Source organism: Stegastes partitus, unplaced genomic scaffold (genome assembly GCF_000690725.1).
Source record: "Stegastes partitus isolate 25-593 unplaced genomic scaffold, Stegastes_partitus-1.0.2 Scaffold674, whole genome shotgun sequence".
In the NCBI taxonomy this organism is placed as follows: Eukaryota; Metazoa; Chordata; class Actinopteri; family Pomacentridae; genus Stegastes; species Stegastes partitus.
The window spans coordinates 181,488-198,852 of record NW_007578405.1 but is presented as its reverse complement, the minus strand read 5'-3'; the positions used below and the strand labels follow the sequence as shown (position 1 = coordinate 198,852).

The 17,365-nt window shown below is 40.6% G+C and overlaps 1 protein-coding gene across 1 annotated transcript in view; it reads right to left on the bottom strand.

The window, feature by feature from the left end:
* The window catches only part of cacnb4a (calcium channel, voltage-dependent, beta 4a subunit), a 46,790-nt gene that overhangs the window by 12,046 nt on the left and 17,379 nt on the right, over positions 1-17,365 (bottom strand). The window contains exons 3-4 of the mRNA XM_008290452.1: positions 2,957-3,076; positions 911-1,033 (exon numbers count right to left, since the gene is read on the bottom strand). Coding sequence (XP_008288674.1) covers positions 911-1,033; positions 2,957-3,076 — 243 coding nt within the window. The remainder of the gene's footprint in view (positions 1-910; positions 1,034-2,956; positions 3,077-17,365) is intronic.

Here is a 17,365-nt window from a genome sequence, read left to right as displayed (position 1 = left end):
GGTTTCTTTAGCTGCTGTTTCCACAGTCAGGAGGGAACTTTAAACCCCAGTTTTTAAGCCAAAGTGAACGAAACATCTTTAAAATGCTTAAAATGAATTGAAACTCCTGTATCTATAACCAGATGACAAATGATCAGATTCTCTCTCAACAGGCAGCGTTTTGTAAGACTGTATCAAGTCCCTCTACTTCTTACGACTTGCGAGTCACCTGATGGAAAAGTTGCAGAATAACTAGAATAAAATTGTGTGCTTATATAAAAAAAGACCTTCAGTTCAATCATCTATATAGTCGCACAGGTTCAGCTTCACTAAATGGTGACGACATTGTACCTCTTTGATGTAGAGAAAGTCCTTGGCATGAAAAGAGACAGCAGTGCCAGCTTTTTAAAAATGATTTAGCCATTATTTTTCCTGAAAGTGATGTATTGATAGATCTGAATGCGGCAAAGCTGCAACAATTATTTGATTATTTGATTAGTTGTCAACTATTATATTAATCAGCAACTTTTCTAATAGTTTCATAACCAGCAATCTGTTGAGTAAAGAAATTCTAAATTCTCCAGCTTCGTATATATGGATATTTTCCAGTTTCTTTCCTCCACTTTGACAGTAAACTGAACATTTTTAGGTCATTTACAACACAAGACATTTGAGAACATGTGAAATCTGTGTATCTACAAGTGAATGATAAAAAGGCGGGTAAAGAATAAATGATCCGATTTTCTGTTGGTAGGCGGTTTGCTTGAGTTATGTTCCTCTAACTTTTATGACAAGTGAGTCACCTGATGAAAAAGTAGTGGAATAACTAGAAAAGCTGTGTGCGTCTACAAAAAAGACCTTCAGCAGACTCAGTTCAATCATCTATACAGTCCCACAGCTTTAGCTTTACTGAATAGTGACGGCATTGTACCTCTTTGATGTGGAGAAAGTCCTTGGCATCAAAAGAAACGGCAGTGCCAGCCACAGGAACATCCTCATCCAACGCACCGCAGTAGCTGACATTGGTCCTCACAGCGAATGCCACTGCTTTAGTCTGTAAGACAGAAGGGATGGAACAGTAACCATAGTGACAGATGGTGTAGATATCTACCATATAACATGAAATTTAACTAAATAAGCAGAAGCAACAGTGGAAGGAAGACATAAACTGCAAGTTTCCTGTCAACAGAGTCTCTTAATGCAGCATCAGTGGGTTCCAGCATCACACATGCATCCAGCCTGCCTGCAGTGAGGGGTGGGCGCTGCTGAAAAGAAGCTATTTCAGAGCTCCTGACAACGCTGGCTGCAAGACAGCAGCAATGGTGATAACAGCACATAGCAGGAGAAGGTAGCAGCTCTCAGTTCAAGGTGATAAAGCCCTGATAATATACAAAGATGGCTCCTGCAAACACTCCATTTCATGTTATTTCCGTCTTTTTCGTGTTATCTCTCCTACTATGAGCTACAAGTCTGGAATAGACTGTCGGCTACTGAGGTAATGATTGTCTATTCTTTAATTCTATTGCTTTCCTTTCATTTCACTACTCATGATTAGTTGACAATTATTATATTAAATCAGCAACTCTTCTGATCATTTAATAATCAGTTTAAGTAATTTGTTTTTTTAAAAAAAGCCTAAATTCTTTTATTCCAGCTTCGTGAATGTTAATATTTTCACCCCTTGGACATTAAACTGAATATCTTTGGGGGGCAGACAAAATAAGACATGTTAGAACATCATCTGGGATATTTAGAAACACTGGTTGATGTTTTTAGCCTCTTCCGACATTTTATAAGCCAAACAACAAACCTTTATTAATCAACAATGAGAGTAATTGTTATGTAACACATGAAACTGTGTCCTAAAGACTACATCACAGCTAAATACTTGACGACACTGTTGTATATATTTCATGTAGCTGCTTTAGTTTCAGGGTCCTGCTATTCTGCTTCCTGGCTCAGTGTCACACTTTAACATTGTTAATATCATTAGCTAGACCCGACATGCAATTACAATACAACCAGAGATACTGACACTAAAGCTTACATTCAAATTATCCCTCAGCAGCATTGCATTGTGGTCTACTGAAGCTAATGTCAGTGAGGAAACTGGACCCTCTGCCTGCTCTCTTTGACTGCAGGAATGAAAACCAAAAGCAGAGGCTTAGTAGTGATGTTGTAAACCAGTGATTTAGTCCTGACCTGCTGAACTCGCTGTGGCTAAAATAACTTTCAACATGACTTTTTTTCATTTTCTTCTTATCCCAGGATTACGAAAGGTAAGAAATTCATCCTCAAACAAAGGAAAATGTGATGAGAACAGGATCAGTGCAAATTCCGACATCTAGACAAGCTGACAGCCTTTTTAGACATAATTAATGCAGAGGAACGGTGCAGCCAGTGAAACTGAATTGTATTTCAGCTCAGATTGTATGTTTTTTCTAGTCACTGACTGTATAGAATAATGGATGAATCACCCATAGATGTACAGAGGACTGGTTTTTAAAGCTCAGCATCACCATCTTTGGCAGGGCCTGACAAAGAGACGGAGTGTGACTGAAGCTGAGGTGAACCCTGCAAACATCTCTGGGCCATGGACTGTACAATGACGACACCCATCTGTCAGTGAAAGTTGTCGCTCCCTTAATTATGCATAACTTTAAGCCTTGCTATAGTTTAAATAGTTGAGTTAAATAAGAAGTTACTCTTGTACAGTTGTCATGAATGGGGAAATTAGCTATAGAGACCAAAACTGTTTCTTGTACCTGGGTGTAAATAGATTTATTTCTGCTGCAAAGTTGGACGTTTTAAAATGAGGGCCTATGGGGATTGAGTCACTTTTGAAACCAGCCTCAAGTGACCATTTGAGGAACTGCAGGTGTTGGCACTTCCACTTAGTTTTTCATGTTGCAGCTTGGTTTTAATGTGTTATATAAAATGCAATGTTGTCCTGGAAATCATTCCCAGTTGAGCTGACCTTTGCCCTTTCGAGCTGAATGGTGGCCTGCTGCTCCCTCTCCTGCCGGCCGCCCTCCTTCTCCTCCTCCAAGGAAACATCCGAGTCAGACGGTCGGCTTGTGTAGGAATCAGCTGAGCCCTGGAGAACAAGAGGACGCAGAGGATGGAAACAACCCGTTACCAGAGGGGATAAAAGGAACCGATAACCAAGCGCAAAGCAACACCGTTCTGTGTTACAGATTAAACCTGACATCCAGCAGATAAGACTTCATGTGTCCCATTCAAAACTAAACACATTCAAATGCTAAGCAGTGCAAACAGATGCAGGACCTGATAAGAGCCTCCTGTTTCTTAAAACAACAGACTTAACAAATGAATGAGTGGGAGGTTACACAAACCCAGGTGTGTTGCTCTGTTACATGATTAGTTGTATTAGTTTCCATACAAGATCAAAGGCTGACAGAATAAAAACGATGAAGGTTTCGAACGACTAAGCTTTTATTTTTAGAGATGAAAATGAGAAACACCAGGAAGAGACTAAAGGGGAGTTGGACTAAATACAACTATGAAAGTGTTATCTGCAACCACAAAGACTGCAACGTCAACCCTGAATGGGGGAAATGCATCGCTGCACTGACCTCTATAGGTTGACAGGCTGTTGCACTTCTGACAAGGCCAGAGGAAAACACCTTTAATTCCAAGTTTTAGGTGACGTGCTCTAATCTAAATATCCTTATGTCTTTTTGTGTACTACTGAAGTTGTCTTGCCAAGCCTTGTTTTAAAGGCATAGTTTGAAAATGCTGGGAAAACATGGGCTGTTCTTGTAGAAAACTGAAGCAACTCTTGTGTCTGAACAATATGTGAGTCAGACATTTAGTTAAAAGAGAGTTTATAAAATCTGATAACTGTATAGGAGCCAGACTTGCTGCTTAAATTAGATCAGCTAAGCTTTGTATTTAATAAACAGACATGAGAATGGAGTCTGGTTTCCCATCAAAGAGAAGAGTGTATTCAATTCATAATAAAGAATTTCATCAAACTAATTCAAGTACTTTTTCAATCTTTTGCCATCATTTGTGTTTTCATTCATTTGCTGTAACTGCTAGTGATTTTTGCCCAATGGACACTGGGAAAATTAGAAATAGCACAGATGGAAGCTTAATACCAACTGTTGGACGTGATCATACCGCACATGCACACAAAATCCTTCTCTGCACATACAAAGCCAATAATGACCAAGCTCCAGCTCATCTTAAAGATCTCATAAAACCATATCGTCCCAATGGGACACTTCGCTTTTGGACTGCAGGCTTACTTGTAGTTCCTAGAGTTTCCAAAAGCAGCATAGGAGGCAGAGCATTCATCTGCCAGGCTCCTCTGCTGAGGAACCAGCTCCCAGTTTGGGTTCAGGTGACCCCCTTTACTTTTAAGATTAGGATTAAAACTTTCTCTTTTGATGAACTTATAGTTAGAGCTGCTCAGGTGACTCTGAACATCCCTCAGTTATGCTGCTATAGGTCTCGACTGCTGAGCACCTCTCCTCTCCTTTACTGTCCTCTCTTTCACCTGCCATATATTTTATGGGTGCTCACATCGGAGTATAATGACGGCTTAACACTGGCCATATGCTACCACTGCGTGTCATTAACTTTGTGTCGGCTCGCTCCTGCAGCTCCTGTAGGTTGTGTTTTGTCCTCTCTGCAGGTATCTCTGGCCATGGAGCTACACATTTCTGATCTGAGGTTACTGGCCTCACCAACGTCTCCAGTGTTTACTGTCACTGCTATTCTTCTCTCTGTCCCCTTCACCCTCACCCCAGACAGCCCCCCTCCCTGAACCTGGTTCTGCCAGATATTGGTAAAATAGACTTTTTTAATTTCTAAAGTGGCCAAAGTGCTGCTCAAAAGGAAATGCTGAATTTGCTGGATTTATCTCTACTATAAAATATTGTAAAGTCTTACCCTGAGATGACTTATGTTGTGAATTATACAAGAGTTGACACAAAAGTTTTGATGCTGTTTGTGGTGCATGGAGCACATCACGGTCATTAATGTGCAACTTGTGCGAGCAGCAGCTTTTATGAGTCAGGTGCACCTGCAGCATCCTTGTTTTCTTCAGCAATCATGTGAAAATTAGTCCTCCAGGATCTGACTACTATAATGTCTTGAAGCATCTGAGGGAGAACATTTAATGCAAACGACATGAACTGTGGTGCGACAGCATAACAGTGCTCCATTACAGCGCAGCAATGAAAGTCAAGTTAAAGCTTCACTGTTTTGACACAGCTTAAGAGATTCAGTGCTCATTGCAGAGGTTGTTTGACATGTTTAAATCATGGGTCGTCCAGGGAGTTTTACAAGTGTTGCAGAAGCACTGGGAGCACTGTATCACTGCAGAAGGAGAACATTTTCACAGGGATAGTGGCCAAATTTAAATCAGGTACATTTTGGATTTTTATATGCCCCAAACCCTTGCTATTTTAAATATTTTTTTCTCTCACCGAAAACAGCTGTGTGAAATAACCACATCGGTTTATGATAGATGCAGGTGGGTGAGAACTTAAAGGAAAAACCACCTTAAAGCGTCTTAAGATGTTGAGCCACCACTAGCCAGTGGCTTCGGTGCTCCTCAGCATTTGTCCTCCAAGCCTCTTTACTCCACAAGACGGATGAACATTGTTCCAAAGATATTTCCTTATTTGGTGATTTAATGATTTAGGGAGAGAGTAGTTTTTAAAATCCTCTGCAGTTGTTCATATCTGGTTTTTATGGAGCCATCAGCATATGATAAAGGTGATTGCTCAGCACACATTATCTGTATTTTGCAGTGGTCTTATCGCTAAGAGGACAAGTGGAGCTAAAATATGGCAAGACAAGATCCTCACCTCTATGCAAGCATCCACCCTTATTTATACATTTTTCCTTTCCTTCAATTTATTATCCATCACTACATTTTTGGTTTTATGAGGATATTTCCTGGCTTGTCCTTCAAATGTCTCTAAACTGTAGGTACCTGTGTATGCCTAGGTGTGATGTGGACACCCCCACCCACCAGAGTCTGCCTCAGGCTGGAGATCAGTCTCATACCATCACTATCATCGGAGCCATCGCCTTCTCTAACTCACCCGCTTCCTCAATCCTCGTCCTTATTAGCCACATGTCAGTGGCTGCTGGGTTGGAGGAGCAGTAAAAACGCCCACCCAGTTATTCAAGGCAGCGGCGGAGGGAGAGATTGTGAACTAGAACGACAGTGAGGCTATGACCGACTAGCCGAGGTAAATGTGCAAACGTAAACAGAAGCAACAGTGGATGTGCGGCGAGGGAGCCGAGTTCCCCAAAGCAGAGACTTCTTACAACACCAGTGTGCTCATCAAGCTCCGCTTTACATGCAGCAAGACGCCCATCCTGCAGTGAGGGGAGAGCACCACTCGGGAGATTTAAGACCTCCCAATGAAGACATCAGCAGCTGTGATCAAACTGCATACAGAGCCTGCAAGAGAAGCAGAGTTCAAGCCAAGACCAACCTGCTTTAAAGACTTCTTCTTAACGGCCATAATTGCTCTCATCTTTGTACACATTTATCATTTGTATCTTGTTCCAATCCAATATCTTGTTTCTCTTACATCTTTTTTTACTGTTTACAAGGCCGAAGACTGTCTTTAAATTGTTGATTTATTAAGAAAGGTTTTCACCTCTCTTTTAAAAGGAATTGCAACAGTGTTTTCTCCTGGTTGCAAATGCGAATAGCACTTCTGACAGTACAGACAGTCACAGTGCTTCAGCTTCTACTGGAGCTACACTGCTGTAAGAATCACAAATGTTGCTTAGATTTATACTAAAACCTGCCTTTAACTACTCTTTTAAGTGCAGAACCAACATGAATACATTGCCCTCTGTTGTTGAAACAATATAAAAAAATGTTAGAAACACTCAACAGCACAAAGTTCAAGAACAAAAACTAAAGGTTAATCTCATTTCACTAATCTCTGTCTCCTCGTCTCTGCACAATCACAAAAGACGTAACAATTCCTAAAATGCATCTCAAGGATCCAGGATCATGATGGCTTGCTGGAGGAGCTGTAAGGGTGCACAAGTGTATTCTCAATTAAGTCTTGTGACAAAAATGAGGCGGGACACACAGCTTACAAAAGATTTGTCGGAAACAGGACAGACAAATGTGTGTGTATTGTATATTTATCCATGAATCAGAACATTTGTCATTCTATATTTGTGTAGCACCATATCGTGTGCCATGACTCTTTTGTACTTCACTGCAGATATGAGTTACATAAAAGATTAAAAATGCGCGTCATCGGTACATTCTCACCGCATTCTGTCATGTTGGGAATTGAATTCTATGTAAATATATGCTAGAAGTTGTCGCGCTGTTCTGTTCGTCTGACAGAGATCATAAAATACAGTGGTAGGTTATAACAAAACAATGGATAAACGATGCCATTGTGCCACACGTCAAATGTAATTAATGTCCCTTTGAACTTTGAGGTGAGGAAATCTCATCTCCTATCTCATTGTGTCTCCTCTTCGCCTCCTTTGCTCACATCTCTGGTGGAACTGACGAAGACACCAGGAGAAGAGTTAAGGAAAGGAATCGAGGATGTACAATTAGGAGAATAAGACAAGTTTGAAGTGCAATCAAAGTTGTCATAGGCAGCTTTTGCCATTTGGGCACCATCTTGGTTTTTATTAAAACGACAAGGTCCACATCTAGATGAATGGAGAACTACAATTTCAATGATGAAAATTGCTTAAAAATGTGGTGACTTGGCCCCAAAATAAGGCTCAAAAAACATTTTTTTCCTGCAGGTTTTACTTCTACTATATGTGCACACAGTTTCACAACCTTGTGGCTGCATCAGTGCAACAACTCTATTTAAGGGATGTTTCCTGGTTACTATCCTATTCAGGGTTGTTTAGGAGACGAGTCTCTCCCTTATAACATCTGTGCTTTCTCTCTAACTATAAACTTGACATCACATCCTTCACGAAGGTAACACAAACTGCAGAATAAAGCAGTTTTAATAAGCTGTATCAAATGAAATGCCAAACACAATGTCCCCCCATAATATTATTGAGGTATTTAGTCTAAACTATTATCACAGTTTTGTCCTGAGTCCTGTCTTGTGTTGCATGTTGCAGCTCCTCCACCCACCCGATGTCACCAGACCTGATTTTCACACCAACCTCACTGCTCCCAATCCACCAATCAGCCTCAAAGTGTGTTTATACCTGCCATCTGCCCATTGTTCTTTGGCAGATTGTCGCTTACTCATCCACATGTTTGATCTTGGGGTTTTTTTTTATTCTTGTGATTCCTGTTTGTTCCTGTTACCTGCCTGCTTGTTTTCCAATCTGCCAGTCAGCCTCTATTGTTCTGAAAATAAATCACCTAAAACTGTTCCTGCCTGTCAGTTGTTCTGCTCTTGGGTCCTTCTTTTCCGCTATCCCGACACCGACTACTAAAATCTGATTTTGCCAACTTTCTCCGAGGCACAGTAGCAAAATGAATACATCAGTTTACTGTAATTGACTGTGGAGCATGAAACTAAAAGAACACACTTGACACGACCGAGCAGGACCCCGGCTAATGAACCTGTACTATAAACCCATCAATCATCACAGATGTTTTGATCTACAGTGTGCAATTCTGCTACTGTCAAACAGTACTGACTTATAGTTTACACACACACAGCAATAATGCATGTCTTGGCTCGGAGGACTTCACCTTTGGCTGACCGGTGCTGTAGCTGTTTGTGTTGCCATGTGGGAGAGCTGGCCTCAGGTCCAATCTGTTACAACTGCACCAGGAAAGAAGAGCAACTCTGTGTTTGGCCGCTGAGAGAAATATAGTACAATGGCGAGGTTGGACACAGCTGCTACGTTTTTCTTTATTCTTAAGTGAATGTACAATTTTTTTTGTTTGTTTTAAAAAAGCAGAGTTTGTGACACGCAGATCACTAACCTTGAAAAAACAGTTTCTGCTTTTCTGTGAAACTTCAGACTTGATTGTTCTTCAAGCAGACTATGTAATGAGAACTTTATGTAAGAGCATAAAACTACAAATCTGAGAAAAAAAAGCATTAAAAGGTAACTTCCAAGGATGTCAAAATTGTCACACAAAAAAAAGCCTCAGCTATGGACGTCATTTGAATACAACATAGAAAGCTTATAGGTAACATCATAAATAATGCCTATATTGGAAATGTTTAGCTCCTGGACATCAGCAGCATTTAAAAATGCCATACAATACAGAAAAAAAACTAGCAGACTTGCTGTCCTTTATTTTATTTACTCATCTTTTAAATTAAGTAGTTTTCTAAACTATAAAAATGTCCCTCAAGACTTGTTTTAGTTGCATGTTTATCTAGGTACAAAGAGATAAACTGTATAATTCAACTAATCTATATTTGGGGTCTAAAGGCTACTGTTTATAGTATTTGCTTGGCAAAACATCCGTTTCGACTACTGTAACAAGTCTAATACAAATTGTCTGAGTCTCCATAGATACTAAGCTTCATTTCATCTTCATATTGTAGCCTGTGGGTCTTAAAAAAAGTCACCAAGTCATCCAAATAAATCATCAGCGTTTACAAAACTCTATGAGGCAGCAGCAAACTACTTTTAAGCATTTTCAACCTGCAACTGGCATCAGTTCTAAAGCATTACCCGCAGTATGTATTAGGAATCATATAACACTAAAAGAGATGCTGAACATGTGTTTTACAGTGTAAACAAGGATCAATATCATATACCAATCAGCCACATATTAAAAATCACAGACAGGGGAGGTGACTGCTGCTATATCATGGGTCCTGGCATACATTTTGATGTTACCCTGCCATGCCACTCAACTAAATATTGTTTAGGAACAGCTCGAGGAACAAGACCAAGAGCCATAAGCATTTACCCGGCCCCCAAATTCCCCACATCCCATCATCCAAAAGAGCAAGTTTTATCCACAAAATCCCAAGTCAGCAACCCAGCTGGACCCAAAGGATGCACTGCCAACACCACAGGACACATCAGACTTGGTTTGGCAGCCAAAGGTTTTATTGTTGTGGCTTAACATCCTTAACACCTGCGTCGCCCTGATGCCAGGCATACTTGCTTTGCATTTTCCCTGGACCGCATCAGCTGCAAGGAGAGGGGGGACCTATTGCATGGGCAACATTCTGTCGTCCATATCAACTTGGCCAGGCTTGGACCTGGAGAGGCCACTCCAGCTTTGCTGTTTTCAGTGTAGGCATAACACGGGGAGCAGCAGTCTACCAGTTATAAGCCCATGCTCGTGTGGTGTAGAGCTGGGCGCTAGGGGTTGGTCTAGACGGTGGGAGGAATTCTTTAATTCTATTGGGTAGTCACTGCCCGCCTTAATCCGGGCAGCCCTCGGACAATAAGGTACTACCCCTCCACAACCTGCTTGCTCCATTGGGTGCTTGGAGCTAGGACAAAATCGACAGGCAGGTTGTAAATCCAAGCACCAGGCAAACATCATTTACCACATTTGGCTTGTTTAGCCACGCCAAGAAGTGTGCGAGTGACCGAACATGGTGCATCCCATCGTCTAGTGAAACGGAAGGAGGCCGACGATGGATGGACATACATTGACATCATTTAAGCATTTTTCTCTCTTTCACTGTCTTTGCAGTCCAGTTAGCCGTTATTCTCCCATCTGTCTCTGTGAAGGATTGAGATGGTACCGCTACAAAATCAGCACTTCACGCCACACCACAGCTGACTAATTAGTACATTAGCATAAACACTGGACGTCTGCCTCACAGGAAAGCAACAGCTAGCTCCGTGCGCACTGTTCCGTCTCTGGGGTCCAAAAGCTAATTACTGCTCATCATTGTTTTCCAGTACAGGTAGCAGGAATGCACCGTGGCCTGCAGTCTGACTGTACACAGCGGCCTCTCCGGGGTCAGCGGCCGGTTATTCCCCTCGTCACCAGCACTAAATGAGACGAAGGGCTGAATGATGCCAGAGAGCACGGCTGCTACAACAGTTACCAGCACTGATATCAATATCCTTTATGATTCATTGGCCTCCACGGTGTCTGTGACCCACCTGTGGACAGACATTTGTAATCCTCTCTGTTTGCCCGTCTGTCTGCTTCCTCTAAATGTCATTTAGCATGTCTTTGCCATTTTTTCCTCACTTTAAATTTATAGAGATACAATACAGGCAGCACAGAAACGCAGGTAACACACTCCTGCATGCAACAATTAGTGCATAAGTATTATGTAAGGTGTACAAATGGCTAAGCTATCGAACCATATGGCATGAGGTAATGCTGTGCTCTATATGATCCAATGGTTATGACATGCAGCATGACATAATAGTATAAGCATGCGCTCATGAATTTTAATGACCTCTTTCCTTTCATGTTATAGAATCAAAGCAGTTTATTGCACGCACACCAAACAACAAGGGTCCTGCACTGAGATCGAAAACAGATGAACAACTAAATTATGACATAGCAGTAATTAAAGGTAGATTCCTATGGACAAACATGAAGAAAAACACCTTGTTTCAGTCAAACCTTAGCAGCACAGAGCCCTTGAGTTGTCGAGCTAAAGCATATTTTTTCTTTGACTAAGAAGATAAACTGTCATCATGTCTCTTATTTCTTTTTTTTTTTCCTTCATCCCTTTATATATATATATCATTTTACAACAAATGGTAGTTTTTTTTTCTTTACTAGATTTAAAATGTGATGTGCACTTGTTCACACTCTGTCCTACTCCACAGTCGGTGCATGTGAATAGCATGTAACAGCCAAACGTACAGATCCTGAACACTCATTTATCACGACATAATAACACCATGTTGACAGTGGAGCAGGTGATGCGGCGTCCACTCCGACTACCGAACAGCACAGGGCTCTGGATATCATGTTACTGTGCAGGCAAGCGATGGATTTCTATGTAAACACTCACACACAGCAAAATGTTCCAACTCTTTTCTGTCAGCATTCATCTCAAATATGATAGGCACCATGAAACACAATCAGCAGCTGACAACTGAAAAGACAGCTGAAATGCATTGTGACTGAACTGTTAGCAGATCTTTTGAGATACTGTTTGAGTCATCTGAAAATGTATGTAATTGGATTTGGAATCATTTGAATGCACGGCTGAAGTCAGAGAAGGATTTCTGAGATTGGTATGACCTTTAAAAGTTACAAATGAAGTGAAAGTGTAAGTTTTGATGAAGAAATTTAAGCTTGGATCACTAAAAACCACAAATAACACTGTGTTTGCTCAAAGGGAATCTGAAGGAAACTTTGGATTTGTTGGGTTTTCGTGTTTTGTGTTTTCGACTTTACCATGTAAAGGGTCTTGAAAAGACACGCTTTGAATTAGCACAATAATGTAAAATAAAATTCACTGATAAAAAAAAAACATACTAAACTCCAGAGCTACTGCAGCAAAAGACCGTGTACTTTTTCAAAACTGAACAGTAGCGGAGTGGCTGTGGACTGCTTCCAACACTTGGATCACTATGAATTTGTACTTGCACAAACCAACTGTTTGACACAAATTCTGGCAAAATGACAGAAAGTCAAGAGCCGCACGACTATAAACACAACGACGCTCACATGAGCCCTCGAGAGAAAGCAGCAGATTTATTTTATCACAAACTGGATAAACAACATACATATATCAATATACAGATATGTTTGGTCCTACATATTATAAAGTCTAACTTCATTCACACTGGTGGTCAAATTCAGCATTTTGGACGGTCGTGATCCTCACTGACGAGAGGACGTTTCCATGTCCGTCCAAGTGGCCGCTGTGGCTGCAGTGTGTCACCACTCGGCTGTCGAAGCGTGAAAATCATGGAAACGTTCCATCTCAGACTACATTCATGTGCTTGAATCAGGACCATCATGCCACATTTGTGACGCTTGTAACAGTCAAACAGCAGTAGGTGTTGTTGAGAATACGTTGGCTTTTTTGTTGCTAATGTTCAACGTTTGAGTTTCTTCACCATTGTTGTGAGACGATTTCATCATTCAGCCAATTTGTCAGTCAGCTAAAACATTAAAACCACTTATAAACCTCTTATAAACAACACTGATCTTGTCACACTGCAACCTTCTTTGCAGAAACCATGGATCCTGGCATTAGTTTGGATGTTACTTCGACATACAGCACCAACCTAAACATTTTTGCAGGTCAAGCGCTGCCTCACGTGGCAACAACTCTCTCCAATGGCAGCTGCTTTCCCCCAGCAGGACAATGCAAAAACTGCTCAGAAACAGCTTGAGGAACATGACCAAGAGCTCAAGGTGTCAAACTCCCAACCTTGTCTCCCAAAAATTACATTCCAATACAGCTATACAAAAACTGCAAGAAACATATTTTCTCCTTGAAAGGAGACCGGGAATTAGCGTTCTGTTTGGGACCAATATTCTTAGATTTAAATTGTGTTTTCACTCATTGTTTGCCGTCAGGTTTCACCATCTTTTAGGCTGGGTGTAGGCAGAACATCTAAATGGTTATTTTTAGGAAAATAGCACAGTTTGAATCAAAATACGACCATTTCACAGCATGTTTCTCCTCCAAGTCCCACCTTATCTAATATATCACTGGTTGTCTGGATAGAGGAGCAGTTGGAAAGAAATACAATAAATGGCGAAGAAATGCTGATTGGAATATGTCACAAACAAACACAATCCAGCAGAAAATAGATTTCTTTCAAAATATAATTAAGAAGTCAATTCAATTGTACAAGGAAACTATTTTTGGAAGACAGGGCTGAAACTTCAAGTGTCCATAGGATGCACTGTAACGAGCCGGATCCACAAAGCCGCCACCTAGCAACGAACAGATCAGAAAGAGAACAGTACAGAAAGGATACGCTGCCAACATACCAATGCCAAACACCACAGGAGACCCCTAGAGATCTCGTGCCCATGCCCCAGAGGGTCAGAGCTGCTTTGGAGGCACGAGCAGGAAATACACACTATTAGGAAGGGGTGGTTTTAATACGATTTCTCAGCTCATCAGAGTAAGAAAACGTTCTTCATCTTTTCATGCTTTATCAAAATGTCGTCCCCCAACAAAATCTCAATCTCAAAAGCCACATCTTTGCAAAGATCACCCAGACTTACTACTTGCTTTCAGTATTCATTTAGATCTCGTCTAAAGTGACAGCTTCCTGAAATGTCTCTGTGTGTGATTGATTACACTGAATCCAATGTGGAACTACTTTGTGCAGCTACAACAGCTCATCAAGGCAGGTGGCCTTTGCTTTCAGTTGGGCCCGGAGAGCCAGCTGGTGGATGTTCAGAGTCCTGCAGACTCAGCCAAATGGGGTGAAAAACTGGACTTCAGCATAAATGTTTACCCAACAGATGACAGCACAGTCTGTTGCCCCCACGGATGCTGCCACATACTGTTTAACACGACCCATTAACAGCATCCATCCATAAAGGACGGGCCGATATGCCATGTTGGAAACAGAGCTTCGTTCATCACATCGGAAGAACATTTTAGACTTTCATGCATCTCCACTATTCTCTACTTTATTCAATGAATGGCCAAATCTATGCAGATATTCTTATACTTTGGTCTTGATGAGCTTTTCATGGTTTGGTCCAGATTCCTTTGGTTCCAATGAAACACAATACAAACTGGCCACCGTTTGGAAAGAATCTCTGCATTTCAACACAATTCCTGCTTTATTTGGCTTCAGATTTTTCCAGTTTCCATCATCTTATATATAAAATATGTCCAATCTGCAGTTCATGTTCACACACACACACATACGCACCAACAATGGGGTTAAAGCTCCTGGGAGCAGGAAACATGCTTACAAAGGCTGGTTTGACATCACGACTACAGCATGATGTATTGCCTTCAATTCTGCCCCGTTCATCAGTTTCTTCTCCTTCTTCAGGGCCTCCATCTCGTCCAATTATCATCCACAGCAAAAACAGATGTTTCACACGTTCGCATATTCCGTCACGATCTGACGTTTACATGCCACAATGAAAGAGACAGAGGTACAGCGTGTTCTTTCTCTGTATTATAATTAGAACACGGCGAATCGTAGAGTCACAGTATATGTGTGTGTATAAATGTATATATGACACTGTATGTGTCCTGTAAGTCTGCCAATAGTGGGTCAATTACATGCTTGGCTGATAGCAGTGACACACAACGAACTACTGTGGAGTTATCCTTTCAAGCTTTTCCATCAAATGCAAATAAAAAAAAAAAAGTTTATAATCAGTTTTTTGTCCAAATTGCAACTGTCCAAAGTGAAAACTACTTTAAAAAGTCGAATCAAATAAGAAGAAACATGTTCTTGTCCTGAATGTGGAAGCATTTTTGGCAACCTGTTCTATGGATCGGGTGAAATATCACAACCACACCGCTGCATATCAATAATTTAATGAAAATAAATGCCCAAATGTGTACCAGAGGATTTGTACAGCAGTAAGTCTTTGAAATCAACCTGCCAGGCCGGACAGTGAGGATTAATGCCTTTGTCCAGGGCTTCCAGGCGTCTCTGCTAATGATCCATTCAGAGCCAGGGGAGTCTTTCCTTGATACAAATAACTGTTATTTACTGCCTCATTACAAATGAAATCTATAACTGGAAGACTGGAGAGAAAAGGAAAATAAAAGCAGTACACCATCAGTCGCTATACACGAGCACCTTCTTTATGTTTAACTATTCAAAAACAGCAGATCCAGTTTAACCTCCATCATAGAGGCCCGTTTAGAGTCCTGTGTGTTCGTCTGTTGCACTTTATCTCCAATAGGAATGCAATTAATTATTATAATGACTATTTTTCAGTTGATCAGTTTATAGTTTAAATGAGAAAATGCGGAAATAGTATCAGGCGCCTAAAGCAACTCTTAAACTTTTTTTTGTGCCTGACAAACAGCTAAAGAGGCAAAAATATGAACTTTTTAACATAAAACACAAAGGGCAGCATAAACTCACATTTAAGACGCTTAAAGTAGCAGCTACACTGTAAAATTAAAAAATTACTTATTTATTTCTAGCATCTGTGGTGCCAAAAAATATTTTAAAATAACAGAAAATAAGCATTTCATAAAAATACAGTAATTTTCCACAATTAAAATATATTTTCCAGCTGTAATTTTACATTAGATCTCTGTATTTGTCGGCTTTTTAAGTTAATGGAGGATATTTATGCACGTAAATGATAGATTACCTATGCTTATAGATGTACATTGACGAAAACACATTACTTCTACATTCTTGTTGTGAGAATTCTGTATTTACACAAAACACCACTTATCAAACAAACCTGTATGCAATTAGAAAATGCATTTTCTTCTGTTGCCACCAATAGTGTCTAGCTTTCTAAGAATATTTTCAGCACTAAACTCACATTTTTTATCAAAATTGTTTTTGTTTTATTTTACAGTGTGTGGTGTATATAATATAATTTCAGCAATAAGTTTTTAATTGCTGACATTTTAGCAGCAATCACCAAAGCAGTAATCTCAGAAAGAAGAAAGTTTGGCCAAAAATAAAACGTGGTTATTATCCACCATCTTTAAAACCATAAAGTGTGCAAAAAGTTAAAAACCGTGCTCATCTGCCACTTTTATTTCTGAGTTTTTACATTCCTAAAAACTCCTAATGCACGAATAGCAAATATTATGTCATTCAGAGCACAAGGCCCTTTCAGACATTCCCAGAATTACTATCATGTGCACAGACACAACCCCACCAGCCAGCCAGCCTCTCTCCTGTCTGTACCAACACACACACACACACACAGACACACACTGACAATGAGCTGTTTGTGGGTCATTATCTAACAGTGTCAAGTGGTCGGTCTTGAGTCCATCGTGCAACACTCAAACCTTATCTGCTCAGACGCCAAAGCTCGGTCTGCTCTCCCATCTCCATCCTCTGAGCCTATCAGGACCTACGAGACTAAAAGCGTTCATTCTCTCTGCAGCAGCATGAAGGTCGGAGGGGAAACGTCTCAGGGGCACAAACGAGGGACCTCAATTCTCAAAACCCTCGTATTTCCTTAAGTCCTAAACTTCAAACAGATTTTTTAACACACTAAGTCTTTGCCTTGCTACATATTTGCAGTAGTACAACTACTATCAGCCAGTGCAGCAGGTTTACTAGGCGTTGTGTTTTACATAATAGCTGTTGTAAAGGTGAGTCACACATTAGACAACACTGTTTACATGCGCAACTGTAGTAAGTGGTTTACATCACTACTGCAAGCCAGAGAAGGAAACCTGCTTTGCAATTCAGATATTAATATGGACAGTTCCACCAATAACATCTAAGTTTAACTTTTCGCTTGATAATATGAAGTGCATTTGCGATTTTTATTATAATTATTACATTAATCAATCAACAATAATCGGGTAGAGCCCCCTAGAATGGCAGT